This window comes from Clupea harengus, chromosome 4, assembly GCF_900700415.2.
Source record: "Clupea harengus chromosome 4, Ch_v2.0.2, whole genome shotgun sequence".
Lineage (NCBI taxonomy): Eukaryota > Metazoa > Chordata > Actinopteri > Clupeiformes > Clupeidae > Clupea > Clupea harengus.
In genome coordinates, this window is record NC_045155.1 from 20,652,216 (window position 1) to 20,674,932 (window position 22,717).

Here is a 22,717-nt window from a genome sequence, read left to right on the forward strand (position 1 = left end):
GCAGCAACTCAAAAACATATTTAATCTTCCACAAAACATATAGATAGCAAAGGATTTTAGAAGCTATATCTAATTTACATTACCCGTTTCTGGACATTCCTGAATCTGCTTTGCTACACTGAGGAACGGTGTCAGTGAAGAGTTACTGCATATAATGTACGTATATACATTATGGCGTATGATATATAGAGATATAATGAATGGTGAAATGAAGCTGGCGTTGATCTGTCAGGCAGTGATGGCAGCATTACGGCTCCTCGCCTGATTGAGCTGTCAACCTGCTGGAGCAGATCAGTCAGTTTCTCAGTGTGTGTGTGTGTGTGTGTGTGTGTGTGTGTGTGTGTGTGTGTGTGTGTGTGTGTGTGTGTGTGTGTGTGTGTGTGTGTGTGTGTGTGTGTGTGTGTGTGTGTGTGTGTGTGTGTGTGTGTGTGTGCGCGCGCGCGCGCGCGTGTGTGTGTGTGTGTGTGTGTGTGTGTGTGTGCGCGTCTTTCCGAGCGGAGACCAGAGCTGTGTGTGTTTAACCTGGTCACCCGCCGGATTAGCTTACCCCTGCATCTACGCCACGTTTGACTGAGCCTCCACTAGACGTACGCACAGGGGCATATGAGTTAGTTTCAGCCAGGTGCTTCCTCTAAAGCCCTCATCATGGAAGCAAACCATGATCTAAGCTTTGCGAGTTGAAGACCAGGCAGTCCTTACTTCTGATCCAGGGGTCTGTTATCCAGTCACAGAGTTAAGGATCGTGTATTACCACAAACGGGCATCCAAAAGTCACGAAGACAATTTGTGCAGTTTGTACCAAAGCCCATGACAGTTTTTGAACAATGGCCAACCTGATGCAATGACTGTCTCTCTTTAAGTCTAGTTTCATACCCCTCTTTTTCCATTCACTCGTGTGTCCTGAGTGAAAAATGGCTTTGGACAGCGATTCATAAAACGGCTTTCAGTAACAGTAAATTGTTGGATTGGACTTGTCTGACTTATTTTGATGGAACAGGCAGATTCCCGTCATAAATAGTTTCCAAAAAGCCATTACTGAAAAAGTCATGCCATGACATGCAGTACGTCTTCCCAGGACCCCAGTGGGAATGGTCATGAGCAGGCGCCCAAGGAAAATGACACACCAAAACCTATATGTTATTTCTGTGGGACATACATTAAGTCATGCCTAAACAAACTAGATTTTCATGTATGATTCTATGTTGGATGCAGAAATGTATTGCATATATGATATAGAGATAAATAAAGGTTGGGGTTATCTGTTATCACATACATATAAACATGCTATTTAGATTGAGTATCCTCAACAATATCACATTAAATCGATTCTGATTTTCAGACATAGTCCTGAGGTTTACTCATGTTCTTGACTTTTACACATTATAAAGGATGCATCAGTTTGCAGCTTCAAAGGAAAACTACCAGAGCAATAGCTTTTTCAAACCTGCCAAATTACAGGTCTGTCTGTGTGTGCATGTGTGTGTGTGTGTGTGTGTGTGTGTGTGTGTGTGTGTGTCCATTCTCCAATCACACGGGGAGGGAAGAAGTGAACCAGGAGAGTGATAAAGATTGGTGAAAGGAGAGAAAGTGAGTGAGAAAAAGAGAGAGAGAGAGAGAGAGAGAGAGAGAGAGAGAGAGAGAGAGAAAGAGAGACAGAGAGAGAAAGAGCACTCACTTCCCCGCAGCGTAGACTTCAGCCGTGTCAAACAAATTGATACCATTCTCATACGCCAAAGTCAACACCTGCTCCGCCATCTGAGGAAGACAGAGAGAGAGAGAGAGGTGTGTGTGTGTGCGTATATATGTGAGACAGACAGATGGAGAGAACAGGGACAGGGGAAAAGAAGAGGAGGTAAGGTGTTTGCATGTGAGAGAGACAGAAATTGACACACAGAGAGAAATAGAGAGAGAGAGACAGATGGAGAGAACAGAAGCCAGGGAGAAGAAGAAGCGATACGGTGTGTGTGGTTGGAGGGGGTTAGCAGAGAAAACATTGGCAGGTAAGTAGGGAAGGGATTTAGGTGAGGAGAGACAGGGCTCTGAAGAGGGGACATGACCTCAGCACAGACACAGTAGCACAGCTCTGGGTCCTTCACACCACACCACACCACACCACACCACACCACAGTGGCTGCACAGCTCTGGGTCCTTCACACCACACCACACCACACCACAGTGGCTGCACAGCTCTGGGTCTTTCACACCACACCACACCACACCACACCACACCACACCACACCACACCACACCGCACCACACCACAGTGGCTGCACAGCCCTGGGTCCTTCACACCACACCACAGTGGCTGCACAGCTCTGGGTCCTTCACACCACACCACACCACAGTGGCTGCCTGGGTCAGACTGTCTGCCAGGAGCATTGCCAACATATCAAGGTGTAGAGGTAGAGGATCAGGTTAGTAGGAAAAGAGTTTGGGGAAGACAGGTCTTTGTCATACCTCGTCTGTGATCTGCCCCCCGAAGGTTACCCATGTTCCTGTGAGGGAAATAGGATGGTACATGAATGTTAGAATGGAAGGATGATGCTTGTGGTGACAGATTAAAAAACAACAAGGAACACCTACCTAATCCAAGGCAGGACACTCTTAAACCTGATTTTCCGAGGTTTCTGAAAGAGAGTTAGTGTAACGTGTTAGTTTAAAAACAAAATAAGCAAAGGAGAAAACCTGCCCTCTCAAAAGCTCAATTAATATATTTAATTGCAGCTACAGTCCGCCAAACATGTTCGACCAACCGTAATCTTTATGACATGCAAAGCAGTGGTTCCTACATTAAAGTTTGAACAACAACCACAATATTACTCATAAGATAAGACCTTGCAAAGTTTTGAAGTGTTGATCTGACAGTAAAATGTTTTCCCACAGGCCAGTCTTAAAGACTGATAAGATGTGATGTGTTGTGTCCATATGCGTTAGATGTGGTCTGTGTGGGACTCAGCAGGGCAGTCGACCTGGACACACGGACAGGAAGTGGCCAGAGTGAACAGAGCCATCGCCCCCCGGGTTGAGCGGAGGAACAGAGGAGAAATCTCAGCTTGGATACAGCGTGGCTGCCGTGGCAACTTCAGAAGGCCAATCACCACCTCGGTAACGGCTCCTGTTCACATTCTGTCAGGTTAGCACAGCGCCAAGGTTAGGAATCTCAACAATTACTGTATTTTTCCAAATGTCAGGGGTGAAATGGAAAGCATCAAACCATATCTCTGAAGGCCTCCTTTCTTTCTGAAAAGACCTCACTCTTTTTTTCCCCTTCTCTTGCTCAGATGGAGCAATTAGCGTTTAACCCTGACATGCTGGAACAGCTCTTTTTGTGAGGATTTCTGGGGACCAAGTGAAGGCTGCCGGAATGCTGAAAACATTTATTTTCTTTTTCATAAAGGCAGAGCTCACACAAAAGCCGAAGCGAGAGAGACGGACCGCGGCACAGAAAAGTCAGGCAGAGTCAGCAGAAGGTAGCACAAGTTCTCATCGCTAAGGAACGCAATGTTTATTGGCATGTGGGCACATGACCTTGAAGAATAAAAGGGAAAAACGGACTGTGTATTTTCTCCTCGCTTTTTCAGGAGCTGATACAGAGTTGAGAAAGAGAGAGAGAGGAGCAAGGTCCCTATGAGACAGAGTTGCCAAGCAGCTTAAAGCGAACGTTAAAGGTGAATGCATTCCAGTGCTAACCAAAGAACATCTGCCAAACATGAGAAACTGTACAAGTGTGTGAGCAGTAGGTGGAGTGTGGAATTCAAACAAACGCAAGAACAACCCATAATAAAAGGTTCTTCAGAGGAGCATTTCTGACATTTACATTTCATGACAAGAAATGCTTTTAAATTCAACAACTGGACACTACAAATGTTTTAATTCAACGACTGGACACTGATTGGACCTTTAGAAAAGACATTTCTCCAAGGGTGTCTCTCACATTGTGTTAGTAATTGGGAGGTCAGTGGTATTACAAGCCGGGGAAAAAGTCCCAGTAAATCCAGATCAGCCACAGTAAACAAACTCCAACTCAATGTCACCTCTTCACAAAGTCACGGGGGGGGGGCAGAACCTGCAGTATTTACCCACTTAAATCAAATTATCAGTAAGAGTGCAGGCTTAGAGGACCAGTGATGAATTTTTAAGTGAATGGCCTGGGTTGGGTTACGGAGAAGGGATCCTTTGACCAGCGGGTGAAGGTGAACTGGCCACCTGCTGATTGGTTTGAAGTAGTTTAGCCATGGCTAGACCAGCATACAAGTGACCACACAGAAGCCCTCCTCTTCTCTATGGCTCTCAACCTCCTGTAGTCTCAGCAACGGCTTTAATAATCTAAGTAACACACTTCACCACCCAACTGGGCAGATTAAGAAATATTTTAACGCGACAAAAGACAGTCCGTACTGAGTGAGCAAGCGAGTGCGACGTCTCGGTAAGGTCGCGCACATGCGGCGGCTCGAGTGTCTCTGGTTGTTATCGGCTAAATGGAAATGCCCTGTCCCCTGTGTAGTACACCGCACTGCACTGAATATTTAACACTTTTCCAGCGGAGGTCTGTTACGGCTCCACGCGCTCCCCAGGCTCCAGGGCAGGCAGCCAGCCGCTGAGGAGAGACAGAGAGAGGGAAAGAGAGGGAGAGAGAGAGGAGTAGAGAGAGGGAAAGGTCACCCAAGTCTTTAGCCCTCTTTAATTATGGAGCGTGCGAAATACTGTCGCACCTAGACCAGACAGTGTTAGACTTCAAGACGCTGCCATTACGGGGAACACCTTATATACTCCTCTGGGAGACGATCCGACTGACACCTGAGTAACTCCACTGCAGTGTAGGGTTACTACAGATTAGGTTTCACACATTCTATGACATACAGCGAAATAAAATATATCAGCTTTTTAAAGATCCAGGAAAATGGTTACTGAAACAATAACAAACAATATTAATATAAAGATAAACTATATTATTACAAAAATATGAACAATGTGTACGATGCATTTGATTCCTGAACTGAACTGTTCATTCAAATATTTACCTTTGCAAACTCAACACAACACATACTCATAGAGCCACATTGGTTTGATGACAAAGTCTGACGATGTATTTCTGTGCTAATTAATTCATAGTGTGGCAAACCCTATCCACACACACACACACACACACACACACACACACACACACACACACACACACACACACACACACACGCACACACACGCACAGGCACTTCATAAGGTCTTGTACTATACCCAGATTGGGTGTCTACCCTAATTACGGCCCTGTCCTTTAATTCTGGCATTTGGGGGCTCCTGTGAGGTCTTTGATGTAGATGGAGAGGGTAATTGGCCTTTCATGGCTCCTGGTGCCCAGGCTAGGAGGTGGATAGAGAGAGAGAGAGAGAGAGAGAGAAAGAGAGAGCAGAGCAGAGGGGGGCCTCTTTAGTACACTGCTGGGGACAGACGGCTCATCCTGTGCCATTTAGCAAGTGTATTTATACAGCACATTTCATACACAGAGGCAATTCAATGTGCTTTATATAAATACAAAAATATATATCATCGAAACAGTTAAATTAAGATATGTTATATAATTAAAAAGGAAGTACTAAGTACATAAAGTACTAAAAGAGAGTAATATAATCAAGTAAGGCACAGTAAGAATGAGCTCAATCATACACACATGAAAAGAGAAATGCTTTCTACCTGCATTTAAAAACGTCTACATTTGGGGCACATCTAAGATCTTCTGGTAGTTTGTTCCAGTTGTATGCAGCCTAACAGTGATATGCTGCTTCACCCTGTTTAGTTTGGACTCTGGGCTCTACTAGCTGACCTGAGTCCATGGATCTAAGAGCCCTACTTGGCTTATACTCTTTAAACACATCATAGATGTATTCAGGGCTTAAACCATTCAGTTATTTAGACCCATAGCAGCACTTCCAAGTCTGTTCTACAACTAACTGGAAGCCAGTGTAAAGAGTTTAGAACTGGAGTAATGTGCTCTAAACTAACTCGAAGCCAGTGTAAAGAGTTTAGAACTGGAGTAATGTGCTCTAAACTAACTGGAAGCCAGTGTAAAGAGTTAAGAACTGGAGTAATGTGCTCTTGGTCCAGGATACAACTTTAGCAGGAGCATTTGGAATAAGCTGCAGCTGTTTAAAAGACCAGTTAAGAGACCATAACAGTAGTCCACTCTACTGGAAATAAAAGCAATGATGAGCTTCCCTTGTCAACTAATGCTAATTCTATTCGCTTTGCTGCCAAACACAATTATGTCTGTTTTATTCTTTATTTAGTTGAGGAAATGTTTTGTTCATCCAATTATTTATCATTTTGAAGTTATCCAAGAGCGCATGAACTACCTTTGCATTCAAAGTTGGTGACAGGGCTCTGGCCTCCATAAACTGAGCACTGGTACTCTCATTTATACCACCTTTTGGTCAGAGAAACAGAGCTGATTTGAACATTCGGAGTGATCAGTCAAAAAAGACACAGAAAGGTCCTAACAGAAGATTGGTCAAGACCTTTAAAAATAACCAGATCTAAAGTGTGGCCTTGAGTTTGCGTAGACTCTTTCACATGCTACAAGAGACCAAAAGTGTGAAGTAGTGCAATAAATGATAATAACTGAACATTATTGTCCATGTTATTATCTATGTGGATGGTTGAAATCCCCTGTTATGGTAAAAAAAAAAAAACTTAACAATCAATGGGGACAACTGACAGCAGTTCAGCGAAGCCATTAATACAATTTGCAGGCAAAAATTGGGGCACCCCCTTCAACATAAAACTCAAAAGAACCCAAATTGCCAACTGTCATCTCTTTGCACTGGGATGCATCCTTAAATAAAGCAGCTAGTCCCCAAATTGCCAAGTGTCATCTCTTTGCACTGGGATGCTACCTTAAATAAAGCTACTCCCCCTTTCTGACCCCCCCCCCCCCCCTCTCTCTGTTGTGCTCACTCAGGGAACCCAGCTTGGGAAAAGCAGGTGCAAATAGTAGCAAATCGGAGCAATATTAAGCAGCTTGTTGACTGCCCTTTGTGTGTGTGTGTGTGTGTGTGTGTGTGTGTGTGTGTGTGTGTGTGTGTGTGTGTGTGTGTGTACTATATTATACTAATACTATACACTATACTATATCAGTGTGTGTGTATATTAAAATAAACACACATACACATATTATATTGTCTGAGCATATGAATACACACAAATCTAGGGCTGAAATAAGAGACTGTTCTGCATTAGCATACTCTGTTATGTAGTCTGTTATTGTTGAGCAGCACCAAGGCTGGCTAAAGTCACCCTAAAGTCACCCTGTCCTGGTCAGGCTGAAAAAGCCAGAAGGGTATTGTGTTGAATGCCATCGGCACAGCTGCACTGCCCTTCTGATCACAGGCCAAGCCCCACACAGCAGCAGGTGAGGGACAAACAGGCTATGAATGTGTGTGTGACTGTGTGTGTGTGGACGCAAAGACACTCAGACATCCAAACAAACATACACTCACTAACACACACACACACACACACACACAGAAACAAAAAACACCTCCAACAACCTTACACACATTCTCATGATAGACAGACATGTAAATGGACTCACTGTCTCACACACAACAACAACAACAACAACAACAACAACAACACACACAGATAAACACATAAACAAATGCCTATACATACATGTACATACACACACTGCCCCCGCCATCCACACACACAGACAAGCGCACACTCCTATACAGATGTAAGATGTAATTCACATGACATGCAGAAGTCACGACAGGCCCGTCCAACACAGTAACCCTAACAACATCACGCAGCTCAAATCCCTCTCCCCGGGCTTCTGGAGACCGACTGGATCATTAAACCAAACGGCACACAAGCGCACAATGTACACCATGAACTGGAACAATGTGGCCGCTAGCCAGGCAAGCAGAAAGCTGCATGCCATTATCTCAGTGGACTCTCATATCGACTGTGACGAGAGGACTTCATAAATCAGGCTCCAAAGCTCCCTCTCTAAATGCAGTCTCTAAATACTGTGAGCTCTGCCCAAACACTGTGTCTGCGGTCAGGAGCTACAGCGGGACGCTTATCAATTCCTGATGGTGCAAGACTTGTTTAAGGTGGTGAATGGTAAGCCAAATGAATCATGGCTATCTTATTCTTTACACACACACACACACACACACACCACAATACACCCTCAGATTGTCTGCTTATCCTTTTGACTTGGACACGCTCACAAATGATCCTCAATCCAAACATCAGCATGTTAATAAGCTCCAGTGTGGAGGGACAGCAGAGAGCTTGTGACCCAGCGGCCTGTGCTGTGGCGCTGGGGCTTTACGGTGTGTTGACATGTGGAGTCTTTCAGTCTTTCAGACAAGGGCAGAGCAGCACTCAGCAGATCCCCTGCCCCATGACTGGAGGGACAATACTCCACCTTCCCCCTTCTGCAGCTCACCCTGCTGACTATCAGCTTTCATTCCTCCCATGTCCTCTGAATATATTCACAGAGTACACACACACACACACACACACACACACACACACACACACAAGCTTATGGGTGGTATGCAAGCATTTACTAAGACAAACACACACACACACACACACACACACACACACACACACACCCTCCTATCATCCGCACACCCTGTAGGACATTTACTGACAATCCACATGTCAGTGGGGTCAGCACTCCTCACAGTCTGGCCTGATGCCAGCACTGACACATTGTAAACAACAACAATAACAATAACAGCAGCAACAACAACAACAACAACAGCAGTAGCAGCATCAGCAGCTGTGTGAGCGCCTCTTCCTGTGACTGCAACCCCTGTAAGACGCTTCATGTCCTCCCGCCTGAGCCACACGCTGCCAGTATGCAGACCGATTACGATCGTCATCTAGCATGCCCTGCCTCTCAAAATGGCTGCATCGATCCACTCAGTGGCTCAGGGGCTCTGGGGAGGACGCTATGTGCTGTGTAAATCTGGAATCGGCCCACGCAGACAGGAAGCTGGCTCGCTTCAAGTCCCCCTGGAGGCCCTCCACTCTGGGCAGCTGCCCGTGTCTGTGCCCGTCGAGAATGATTGCGGTTGCTCGGCTAATCCTTGGCATTTGTTAATGGACATTTGACGAGAGCCCCCTTCAAGCCGGATCAATATGGCAGTCTTACTGTAAATGAGTGAAACATGCTGGCTGCCTCGGCGCTGACATTAAAGACATGTCCCAGCAAATGCTCTCATATACATAGACATATCTCCTATACTGTGTGCATAGGGACTCAGAACAGCAGGCAGGCCCTTGTGCATTAAGCTGACACGATGCTCAACACGCCAAGCTATATTTAAATCAGGGAACATACGTATCCTACAGCCCTGACGCCGTTTGGTTTCTTGGTTACGTGCCTACACTGTATGTTCCTGTCCTTATCTGAAAAGCTTTTTCTCCCTCTAACATGTCTCAGTTCAACCGCATTCAAATAAATCATAAAGATCTCGACTGCTGCGAGTAAAGTGTATTTATCTCTAGCTTTTGTAGCTTTTGTGAATACACTGCGGGGGGGGGGGGGCTTTTTCATTCTCTCTTTCAGTCTTCTTTCTTCTATCACCCTGAATGACTTCAGTCTCAACCCTGTGAGTAAAGCCACTTACATAATGCATTTAAGGGATTCCAGTGTGTGTGTGTGTGTGTGTGTGTGTGTGTGTGTGTGTGTGTGTGTGTGTGTGTGTGCAAGAGAGAGAGAGAAAGGGAAAGTGTGCTTTTGTGTGCATGTGTAAGAAAATGTGCGAGTGTGTCTGTGAGTTTGTGTGTGTCTGTGAGTTTGTGTGTATCTGTGTGTGTGAGTGTGTGAGTGTGTGTGTGTGTGTGTGTGTGTGTGTGTGTGTGTGTGTGTGTGTGTGTGTGTGTGTGTGTGTGTATGTGTGTGCAGAGAGGGGCTTAGTTTGGGGTGGATGGGGCAGAAATCTTGTGCGCTCTCAGCCTCCTGGGCCCGTGGGCTGGGCACAGAGAGAGCAGCTGTCTTCATTAGGATTGTCCCTCACACATGGGCTCATTAGCATGGCAGATGACCCAGCGCTGCTGGCTACGTTCAAAGGGGAAACACACACACACACACACACACACACACACACAGATATACATACAAACACATACTGTACACTCCTGTACACTCCTTAATACTCCTGATTTACGCACATGCACACATTTAAAAACACACACAGACAACCCCTCACACACACACCCACACTCACTCACACTGCTTAAAATGTTAAATAACTCACATTTACATTGATATGCTCACACAAACACACACACAGACCAACTAACTGGAGTCACTTTATCATGCACATAGTAGTTCCATAAATCTAATAAATAATGCACTCTATTACACTAGAGAGTAAGCCCTCTGAAATGCACTCAAGATTCAATGGCCACTTCCTTTTGCTAATATTTAAACATGAAGACACAGCATGTCTCCCACAGCTCCACCACACCTCAGACCTCAGACAGTACTGCAGTGGAGTGAGTAACAGTGAAGGTGCCTCTGTATGTTCTCCAATACCCCTCCCACCCCACCACTTTTGCCTTCTCTCTCTCTGTGTGTTTCATAGTGTGCTTCTAAGACATCAAGAAGGATGATAGGGTAAAAGCTAGTGAAAGAGAGTGTATGCGTGTGTGTATGTGTGTGTGTGTGTGTGTGTGTGTGTGTGTGTGTATGAGTATGTGTGTGTGTCTATGTGTGTGTGTGTTAGGGTTGCTGGTAGGTTTTTTTTCTTGCTGGCCAGGTGTCAAGAAAAAAATTATTTTACTGGACTTGCTGGAGCATGTTTCAATAACAAGTTATGTTACGAACGCAAATATGATGTAGCCTACACCTAAGTTGACAAAAGAATGACAACGTCACAGATGTCATCCTTGGGTGGGCATTTGAATGTAGGGTGGACAGCTAAATTCAACATGAATAGATGATGTCCAAAATCCTACCCGTCAATCGTGCTTGACACTACATTTTTTCTAATTCCTGCTTAGGAACCATAGACGTGGAACTAAAGAACTAAAACTAAAGTTTAGCTTGGGAAAAAAGCTGTTAAATGCTCGCTTTTCAAGCATTCTAAGACTAAAAGAACTACAGAAATATATTGTTTACTGTTGCAACTAGGTTGGTTTCAAACCATTTTTCATATATACCGGAGAATGACACGTGAAAATGGATCAAATGTGCTTTCCCCCCAGTCAGAATCGGTCAGATTTTATGACACTTTAATCAGTAAAACATTTGAAATATATAGTTCAGTAAATTGACTTATTTGCTTTGCATAAAACACAAATGTCATGTGTAAGGATACAATTTTATGTTTTGCATAACCAAACATTTTGACCGGCATGTTTTTTAATGTTTTTTTAGTTTTTTAACAGTAACTACTGGCTATCTGTGTGTGTGTGTGTGTGTGTGTGTGTGTGTGTGTGTGTGTGTGTGTGTGTGTGTGAGTGTACTTATGTAAGACACGCTGGGGGCTTGGTGATATGGTGGTTAGGATGAGTAGAGGAGGGGTGGAGTGTTGACTGGGTGGGGTGGGGTGCGGTGGGGTTTTCTGAGCTGAGCGATGCCCTAGCAGGAGCTTGCTTCCTGGCTACACTCCCACAGCACGAGCCCCATCACTCCAGCACCGCCCAGGGAGCCAAAAGACACCGTATCAAAGCCTCCAATCTCACACCCCACGGCTCCTTCACCCACTCCCAATAAATATATAAACAGGGAAAAATATCTCTTTCAAAACCTTTCATATTAGCTTTGCCAAACAGTTCTGCGGTGTGAAACTTTCAACACAAGGACTTTGTTTGAAAAAAGAAAAGTGTTATAGAAAGTATAAGAGGATTAAGGCGGAGAAATTTAAATCAGGCTTAAAATAGCACAATTTAAATAAACATCACACCACTGAGGGACCTTATCCATTAGGATTCCGATTAAGATTAAGGCTATTACGATGAGGCTGTTTAACTCCAGAGAATGAGGAAGCCACCAAACTGCAGTGCAGCATCAGCACCTTACTGCCCCTCTCTCACCCCGCACAGAGGCTGCTCATCGGGGAGTAAGTAGCCAGCGTGGATCCCCTGCCCACCGAGCGCTCATTCTGCTGAAGCCTGACCTCCACCCCCAGTCTGCTGAAGCCTGACCTCCACCCACAGTCTGACCATCTGAGCAGCCCTGACACAGAGCTCTCTCTCCATCTCCATCCTCATGGCCTGGAGCTCCCTCTCATGCGCTTGCTCTCTTCCTCTGTGTTTCCACCTGCATCTTTCTTTCTCTTTTCACCACTCTCTCCCCTTAAGTCTTTCTCCCACCCCATCTCTCTCCCTGTCTCGCACTCCGTTATTATCTCTCTTGTTCTCTCTATCAGCTTTTCTCACCCTTTATTTCTCTCTGTCCATCTGTCTCTCTCTCTCTCTGATGAGCAGACGGACGTGACGCTCGTCTCCACCGTGTGTAGTCATGGCTCCCCCTGCACCAGACCAGACTCTCTCTGGAGCGCTTGCATAATGGCGGCACGACTCAGCTCAGCTCAGCTCAGCTCAGCTCAGCGCTGGCCAGACTCCGACTGAAGCTCAAGCTCTCCACGCGCTTCAGGAGTGTCAGGAGACACTCTCACCTCTCTCCAGCTCTGCTCTGCTCTGTGATGCACAATCCCCCCCTCCAGCTCACAGTGCATACTACAGTGGACTTACACCACCCATCTCCCCTTCCTCATACCACCACCATCACTACACCATCACTCTCATGGAGACCTAACACTTGGAGACAGAGGCGGTGGGGTGGGAGTGGGTCAGACGGGGAGAGGGTGTGAGGGACGAGGGGGGAGGTGAATGAAAACAGAACAGAATCAAGGAGACAGAGAGAGAGAGAGACCTATCACTACAAATAGAGAGTGGGATAGAGAGAGAGAGAGAGAGAGAGAGAGAGAGAGAGAGACGGATGGAAAGTCAGAAAGAGTGAGAGGGTGAGACAGACAGAGAGTGAGAAAGAGTGACAGGGTGAGACAGACAGAGGGAGATAATATATAGAGAGAGAGGGAGGGAAAGAGACATAGACCAAACTGAATTGAAAAAGAGAGAGAGAGAGAGAGACAGGGAGAATCTGTTTCATGACGAAGACCTGACCCTGAGATACCCAGCAGGCTGAGCAGACTGATCAGGGCTAGGGGACGGGACAGGGGTCCTCCCTGGAGAGGGAACTCAGAGTGAGGGCTCAGATATGACCCCAGCACCCCACCCCCCGCCCCTCTGGGAGAGCTTACACAACACAACACAACACAACTCCACACAATCTGCACTGAGTATGTGTGTGTGTGTGTGTGTGTGTGTGTCTATCTGAGGCTGGCCCTATTGTAGCTTTATCTAGAGGAACTCCACATCATTAAACCTGACTGCAAACAGATGTCGTATTATGTTTGTGAGTGTGTGTGTGTGTGTGTGTGTGTGGGGGGGGGGTGTTGCAGGATTTTCTAAAGACACTGGTCATATTCTTTTCTGATATTTCTTTTGTGTCAGTATACCTGACTACATGAACTGATGAACCAACAGTAAATGAGATCCAAAGACTGAAAGTGAATGTTTTCAATATTATACTGAATACTGTGTATTCCAACTTTCATTCACACGTGCTACTCCAAACATCCAGGGTGTCTGTGCAGACACAGAGACATTCCATGCAGCATCTCCAGAGAATGGGAGCAAAAACAACATCCTCCCTTTATCCCTGTCCTTGAGGGAAAACAAAATAACCTCTAAAACTGTCTAAATTAGCAACCGTCCTCTGCAGCAAAGCTGAACACACATGTACCCTCCACCCCACAGCGCCTGTGACTACATCCTGACACAAGCTCCAACAGGTCTATGTATAGACACCATCAGTCACTGGGTTGGAGTGGCTCATCTCCCCAAACAGGCTCCTCCATCAGCAGCTTCTGTGCCGGCAGGTCACCCCTACCCTGGCGCTGGATGGCTGGATGGCTGGATGGCTGGAGACAGAACAGAAAAGAGAACAGACACCAAACTTCTCCAGCTGAGCCCGCGGCTCTGCACACGACAAGGCGGTGTTGGCTGAAATATTCTCTCTAATTTGACGATAAAACACTTTCATCTTTGGTTCTTTTATTTCATCAAGCCGGCAGAGATAGTCAGCAAGCCTAAACTTTCCTCGGATCAAGAAAGAAAGATCCAGAGTGCACTGCCCTGTGGGAGGCGGGCAGAGCCGGTTCAGACCGTTCCAGTGTGGGACGAGACTCCGGTCTATGAGGTACAGTAACACACACACTACCATATTCTAGTGAGACTCCGGTCTATGAGTTACAGTAACACATACATTACCATATTTTAGCGAATAAGCCTTTAACAGCAGGCAAGCCTAACACACAGCATCTGTAGAAGAGGACAGAGAGCACTCTAATAAAATACACTTTCATCACGAGCTGACAGGCAAATAAAAAAAACATAGTGTGTGTGTGAGTGTGTGTGTGTGTTTGTGTGAGAGAGAGAGAGAGAGAGAGAGAGAGAGAGAGAAAGTGTGTGTGTGTGTGTGCGGGTCGATGTGGATGAACACTGCATGAAAGCATGAAAGAATTCTTAAAAAAAGAAAAAAACATTTCACTTATAGCTTTTAACTGAAATTCAGTTATGAAAGAATGCATTTTTAACCCACTGTGATTCTATACATCTATCTGCGTATAAAGAGTATGGACCAATTATGTATTCATCAATCTGTTGTGGGAGAATTAATGTTGGTTATTTTTATTTTATTTTTTCTTCTAGGAAGGTGCAACATGCCAAGTTGAAATCAATCTAATTGGCTCCACTTGATGCCTTGCTATAGATGTCTGAATCATCACGGCGACTCTCGTGCCATTTCTCATGAGTCACAGGAGACTAGTAAAGCTGAAAGCCCGGTGAGAGAGGACCACATTGGTTTGGCTGGCCTGGTTTTACAACCACCCATTATGGAGTATTGCTCATAGCACAGTAATAATAATAAAGCCGATGGGCGTGACTGCTGGTGTGTGAGGAGGCTGCAGAGACTGTGGCCATGTGCGCTGGCAACAAGAGAAGATTTGATTTAGGAGAGCTTAGGATCAGGTGTTTTAGGATCGTGAGATCAAACTGAAGGACAGGACAGGAACAGGAGCAAGGGAGCAATTTCCATTGTGTAGCTACAGTGTGCTACGGCTACAAATGTGTTAACCTGTACCGTCCTGTGCTACGGCCACAAATGTGTTAACCTGTACCGTCCTGTGCTACGGCTACAAATGTGTTAACCTGTACCGTCCTGTGCTACGGCTACAAATGTGTTAACCTGTACCGTCCTGTGCTACGGTGTGCGTGTCAGCATGTGTAGCTTTATCCGATTACACGATCTAAAGACACTAAAAGCTGGCAAAGACTCTAAAAGGGTAGCATTTGCGTTATTTGCGTAAAAACATTCTGTCTGGTCAAATGTGTTCCCCTACGGTGTGGTGCGCAGTCAGGCTGTGTTCCTTTGGGATAATGCAGCCTTACATGTGTGATTTAAAGAAACTCAAACTAGCAGAGCAACTCAAAAAGGCAACACTTTACACGACACAGCTTCTGTCTGCTCAAATGCCTTAACCTATGCTGTGCTGCACTGTGTTCCTGTGGTATCAGGGCAGCTTTAAATGTGTAAATTATGAATCAGTACATCTTCCACCTACAGCATCACATGTGAACACAATGTCCATAGCGGTAATTGCAGTGGGATCAATTAGCCGTATGTAAAAGCTGAAGCGGACGCGTGCGGCTGTAGCTCAGCGGGAGGCTGTCTCTTTTTCAGGAGCAGAGTTCTGCTGGTGTTCAGTTACACATTAGCTTAATAGGAAAGTGGAATTCACATCAAGCATTATACCCTAAACAGCAACAGGCTGGCTTTCATGTGCCATTATCGAAATTACAGCATGGGGAAGTTGGGGGGGGGGGGGGGGGGATTTACATTGAAATAAATCATTTCTATATGGGATTTAATGGGTTTCTACATAGGGGGAAACCTCTGCTGACAGAAATAGCACAGACATTTTCTCTGTGTGTGTGTGTGTGTGTGTGTGTGTGTGTGTGTGTGTGTGTGTGTGTGTGTGTGTGTGTGTGTGTGTGTGCGTGTGTGCGTGCGTGTGTGCGTGTGACAGTGACTTTATAATCACAGCTCAGGTGATTTAAAGTTGGACTTTAAAAATGAGAAGCATTTTAATGAGAAGCCTGGATTTCACTTGGAATCTCAGGATTTCATTATAATTCATTATACATTCATATTCCAATTTCAGCCTGGGTGAAGGGAGACATTCTTTTAGTCTTAAAGAGGCCAGCCATTTCAATATACCATCACATTCAAAACTAGAACTATGCTTGTTATTCTGTGACAGATTCACACCAGTAGATGATCGCTTGTATCACCAAGTCCTGATCAATATCTGATTCATTGGCCAAATATTATTAAACTCTCTTATCCCAGATAGTTATGGGAACAATCAATAAATGTTAAATAAAAAATTGTGCTTCATATGCAAAATACGCAGGTGCATCACTGGTCAGTAGTAATTAACAGAAGCAAAGTCATTTGTTACAGCAATAGGGCAAAATAATATTTTAACTCAGTTTGCATATTACATCATAGAGATATTATATTACACAAATACCTCAGTAAACAGAAGCATTTCTCACACACACTCTGTCACCCGCTAGGCTACGCTAGGCTACGCTACGCGACCTCACCTCCTCTGGCCAGCTGACCCACTGAGTGTATTTTAGTGTCTGTCCTCTCCTACCTATATTTCATGCCCGTCCTCAAGCACTGTTCGCTGCAGGACGGCGCGTTCTGGACAGTCAGGTGGCCCAGACTTCGCGCCACCATGGCCACGGCGCGGAACTTGCTCTTGGTGGTGGGGCTGTTGGCATTCTGCCGGTTCAGCCGGTCCTCCGTGCTCCTGCTCACACCCCGGTGGTCCGTGCACACCAACGACACCTGCATGCCGGCGACGGCTGGCGCGCCCCCACCCCCTGGGGCAGGTGGGCAGTCGGGTCAAAAGTGTCTGTGTGAGTGGGGTGGGGTGGGGGGTCACAGAACAGAAGATGGAGTAAGACCCCCAAAAACTCAGAGAGAAAAAACCGAGAGAGATAACAAAACCGAGAGAGAAGAGTTAAAGAGAGGAAAAAGCTGGATTTAAAGTCCCTCTGTGTCCTGACTGGATCTCACAAAAGGCTCAGATTTGAAGCCCTCCCTTCTCAAAAAGTCCCTTCTCTGATAGCAGGAAACAAGGCAAAGTTTTCCAGAGCTGAAGAGGACTGAAGAGGAAATCAGGTTTCTCTCGGTGGTGTAGAAAGTGATGAGAGAGGAGTTAACAGCTGTGCTGCGAGTGAGTGAGGTCTGCAATGTGTCCAATCCAATCTCTGTGAGAATCGTGAGTGTGTGTGTGAGTGAGTGAATGTGTGTGTGTGCACGCACGCGTCTGTCAGTTGATGTGTGTGTGTGTGTGTGTGTGTCTCCCAGAGCTCCGGCTCATGGGCAGCAGCCTGTGAAGCGATGAACCAGGGCACCAATCACATCAGCACTCAGCGCCTGAGAGGAAGAACCATGTCCACACGCGTCACCACGGCCGTCCGCTAGCACTGAGAGAGCACAGTGCTCACTCCACCCCCCTCTCTCTCTCTCTCTCTCTCTCTCCCTCACTCACTCTCTTCCCACCTCTTTTACTCTTTCTTACCCTCCCTCTCCCATTCATTTACTCCCTCATACTCTCCCTCTTTCTATCGGTTACTCTCCCTCCCTCTTCTCTCTCTTTCTGTTACTCTCCCTCCCTCCCTCCCTCTCTCTTACCCTCCCTCCCTCACTCCTCTCTTTATCTCTCTTTCTGTCTTCTGAAGTCTCTCTGTTCTTTCCCCTGGTGGCGTATTAGCCAGTCTGTCTGTTCCGCCGTTTGACAGCCAGAGATTTGGCAGCACTGAGCTCGCTGCTTAGGTTAACATTCAATAACGCTGACCTACTGGGTATACTGAGTCCATGAATATGGGAAGAGAGAGAGAGAGAGAGAGATAGAGAGAAAGGGAGGGAGGAAGGGGGTGTGTGTGTTACCCAAGAGCCCAGACTGATCGATAGAAAGAGAGAAAGAGAAAGAGAAATTGAGGAGGGCATGAGAAAAAAACCGATAATAGCGAAAGAGAAGAGGGAGACATTCTTCCTCCCACTGGTTCATGTTAAGTGCTGTATAATCAGGCTTTACCTGATACCACTGCCCACGCATGCGTGGACATCTGCACCCACAACACACTCACTTCTGCTGGGCTGAACTCGCACGTCTCGCCCCCGAGAGCAGAGGGGCAGAGAAAATGGTATGGAAATCACACACAGGAAAACAAAAACAGCTGACTTTCAATAAGGATTTGAGTTTCCCCAGTTTGAATAGGACCTCATACTTCAGCTCAAATGGAGCTTAATTGCAGAGCCTCATATGAAGGGACAACAAAGGCTATTGGCTATCGGAGCATTACATGCCCCAACTGTGATGGCTACACTAGTACGGCCATTATGCAACCTGACCTGTTTTAATATTCATCACCAATGATAAGTGCATGACAGGCGGCGCATGGCATTGTATTCCTGCTGACCCTTGGAGACGGTTTCAGCCGTCATCATCTATTAAGTGACCATCGAGTCTTTTGAAAGAAGAGACCGGCCTTCCACAGATTCATGAATAAAAAGCAACAAAATGCAAACCGTAAAGCTCTTGTATTTGATATCTGGTGACAAAAAGCCTTTAAAAAAACATCTAGGTGAATATAACCATGTTGTGTTTGTATGACATGCAATCATCCACATTTGCATCCAGTGTGATCTGTCAGTGTTATTAGCTGAATGCTTGAGCAATAACTGGCAGGACAGTGACGCACGATCTCCATACCAAACATGGACTTTTATGGAGTCCCGTTCTGGGATGGAGCAGATGGGTATCTGAGGCAGTGAAGAAAGTGGGCAGAGTGGCCATTCCTAAATTTAGATGAAGTATGTGCCCTTCTGGCCTACAGGGCACAAATAGCAGTCAAATTAAAAATAAAACGCAGTGTCAAATTAGAGCAGAATTTTTTTTTATTGGGAGACTTTCCGTGTTCCCTTTATGAGGACATATATACAGAGATGTTTTGTTAATGTTGTTGTTGTTGTTGTTGTTGTTGTTCCAGATCATGAATTAAGAAGATAATAATATACTTATCAATACATTTCTAGTGTAATGTCCACTGTTTGGGTTAATCAACCTTAATCAATATCCAATGTGGGTTCACTTTGCATTCCAAGCACATTAACTGATTTTAGCGCAGTCAGTTTACATCCAACCAGAGCTACATCTCCACTTGCAGTCTTTCACAATCTCCTCATTCTGTTAGAGGCCACACCACAGCAGATTCTTCAACACACTTCCATCTCTCCCCACAGTCCCCAGTGACATGACACTGTTTCAGAGATCAAAGAGGTGGCTCCAAGAATCATGTCAAGCTCGGATCCCAGATACCTATGCTACTGCCACAGGCAAGATGTGTCAGAAAGTCAGGAAAGCAAACAGAGAGAGAGTCATTTCCCCTCAGAGACGAGGTCTTTCCCTCACACAGGTCACCCCGATAATCCGACATCAGAAGTGACACTTCGCACAGAAACGTTTTCTGTCACTTAAGCACTCTCCCTTTGAACTTATGCTAAGGTTTGTATTGGCACTGGCGTGCACGTAAACGGGTTAAAGTATCTTTTGTGAAGTGGGATTACATGAGCATGACTGCCGTCACATTCACATGAAAGAGGGTTGATGGAAGGGTGAGAGGGGCTTAGCTGCCATCACTCCCGTGTTGACTCAGGAGTCCTACACACACACAAATACCCCCTGGATTGGGGCAAGACGAGGGGGAGAGGGGCAAACTGTCTCAACGAGGGATGGAGGGGGGGGTCGGGGGGGCACGGGGGTCGGGGGTGTGCGCTCAGTTTGGAAACAGAGGGGTGAGGTTAAGGTCTGACATCTAAATATACCACAGCAGTGCCACTGGCAGGAGCCACACAGGTTACCAGCATTTTGCATCATCGTGTGACTCATCTGCCAAAGGCAAGATGTCTGCCTTCAACTCCTTTAGTGAATGCTCACGAGGGAAGCAGCTTCCCCAGCTGAACTTTGTCAATCAGGAACGCTCTCGACACCTTAAAGAGCATTGTCCAAAACGAAATGGGTAGGCGTACAGGGGAGTACCTGACAGCATGTCGCGAATGGGATCCACGACTTAACACGATCCATAAGCCTCAAGCCATTCACTGCCTGCCCCTCTTCCTGATAGCAGCCTGTCACTAGCCAAATCAAAGGCACAGCGCGTTCAGAACAGTCAACTCCATTATGCTAATAATGACGCTCATGTTCATTTAAACTGACATGCTTGCACATGCATTCCACATGAAAGCTACAGGAGAGCATAAATGTATATACAGTGTATTGCTTTAGTGTTTTATTTTTAAATTATGATAATACTCAGACATGCAAGGAAGCGATATTGCATTCATGTGACAACAAACCTTGGTGTTTTAGTGTAAAACAGGATTATCTTATGGCACAAAAAACAAGCCCAAACATATTAGAATGCAGTCTACTCTGTGACTCGCACATGTTTTTTTGTGCAGTGTGTAACTATGCAGAATGCTAGTCAATGAAGAAAGAGCATTCAGGAGCGATGAGGATGGGGGCGGGAGGGGGGGTGAAGGGGGAGGCAGAAGGAGGTAACCAATGTAGCGTACATGTGGAAGCGGACGTCTCTTCTCTACCGGCTCTGAATGGGATGTTGGGCCCTAATTTCATGGATGGCCAACGTGGCTAGCAACACGCAAAGTCTGCCGTACATGACCTACAGCTACATTTAATGACTTTGGCTACATTAATTTACCACTTTCATAACATGAGCAAGATTCTAAGCACAAACATGGGTGGGTCAGAGCAATGCCGGGGGGTGTCCGCACACAGACGTGGGAGTTCCATGTGTATGAGTTCCTCCAAAGCAACAGAGTAATATTTAATGTTTAATTTAACCTCCTGCAAAAGAACCTCCATCTTCTCTGGTGTAAACTGCTACGGAAATGTGTGGTTTGCTCTACTGTACAGCAATTACTGAGCTTTGTGTGAACATTAATAAGGTATGGTTGTAATACTGTGATTGGCTATTAAAAAATTACTTAATTGCGACATCCACCGATTACTAATCCTTTCCTATTCTCAGTGATGAGTGAAGCCCGTTCGCAGTGCTCATTGCCCTATGAAATTGGTGCCCGACGTGTGACTAAACCGAGTCCTCAGCCCAGCCCGACGTGTGACTAAACAGAGTCCTCAGCCCAACCCAGAGCCAGTCACAGTGTCACGCCATGCGTGTGGGGACGATGCCACACAGACTGTGGATCAATCATCAGCAAAACACATCGAGCCACCTCAACGTGTCTCTACAAGGGTAAGATGAAAGTAATATTCAGCTCTACACACACACAAATGCACAGACATTGCACACACAAATACAAACACACATACACACACTCTCATCTCTGTGAAAGCCTGTTCCCCACCACCTGTCCCACGGTTCTCATGAACTCCTTAATGGCACCATTAGGACTTAGGGCCAAGTGCATTTAAATGCCAGATCAGCCCAGTTACATGTGCCGTAATTGAGTCATCGTTACAGAAGCCGCTCAGCCATCACACCGCCGGACACCCCATCATCTAACGCCCCCAGAGAGCCATCACACCGCCGGACACCCAATCATCTAACGGCCCCAGAGAGCCATCACACCGCCGGACACCCAATCATCTAACGGCCCCAGAGAGCCATCACACCGCCGGACACCCAATCATCTAACGGCCCCAGAGAGCCATCACACCGCCGGACACCCAATCATCTAAAGGCCCCAGAGAGCCATCACACCGCCGGACACCCCATCATCTAACGGCCCCAGAGAGCCATCACACCGCCGGACACCCTATCATCTAACGGACCCAGAGAGCCATCGAGCGGCTCCGGCCCAACACATGTGACCTTTCTAACGAGACCAGAGGGGGGGTGCTGCTGTATTGAGTGATAGACGGGGAGACTGGAGGAGGGGCGCTGATTGCCTTTGACAAGCTAAAGCCACAGCACACTAGAGCTCCCTCAGTACACTTAGAACGGGGGGACAGCTGCATGGCTGCACAGGGGTGGGGAGGTGAGGACTGTGTGTGTGTGTGTGTGTGTGTGTGTGTGTGTGTGAGAGAGAGGGAGAGACCAGCCGCTTGGTGTAATGAATCAAAGCCTCTTAAAAGCCAAGGCTTGAAGTGTGTAACCTACACCGACTGAATCTAATCAAACCCCTGTTTCCATCACCTGACCCCTGGCAGGTGTGTGTGTGTGTGTGTGTGTGTGTGTGTGTGTGTGTGTGTGTGTGTGTGTGTGTGTGTGTGCACGTGTTATGGTTTACAGCACATGTACTCTCAGTGGAAGCCTGTCATTAAGGGAATCGAGGGAATCCAGTGGAGGGCAGGACCAGCAGATGAAAGCAGTGCCCACTCTACAGGACAGTGACACTTGCCTTAGTGACACTCATCTCCTCACTCCTGCTGACACACAGCTGTGCCTCTGCCTCTGTGTACACTATGGACTGGTCATTGTCATCACTGATGCGTAATGA

At 46.2% G+C, this 22,717-nt stretch overlaps 1 protein-coding gene across 8 annotated transcripts in view; it reads right to left on the minus strand.

Annotated features, from left to right (window-relative positions):
• Positions 1-22,717, minus strand: part of kcnab2b (potassium voltage-gated channel subfamily A regulatory beta subunit 2b) — a 73,091-nt gene that overhangs the window by 13,741 nt on the left and 36,633 nt on the right. For 6 of the 8 annotated variants that reach the window (XM_031566697.2, XM_031566698.2, XM_031566700.2 and 3 more), the window contains 3 exons: positions 2,584-2,627; positions 2,458-2,495; positions 1,676-1,755 (listed from right to left, as the gene is read on the minus strand). In XM_031566697.2, coding sequence (XP_031422557.1) covers positions 1,676-1,755; positions 2,458-2,495; positions 2,584-2,627 — 162 coding nt within the window. Of the gene's footprint in view, positions 1-1,675; positions 1,756-2,457; positions 2,496-2,583; positions 2,628-16,817; positions 17,729-22,717 lie in introns of those variants that run through there. The other 2 variants (XM_031566695.2, XM_031566696.2) reach the window with 2 other exon arrangements.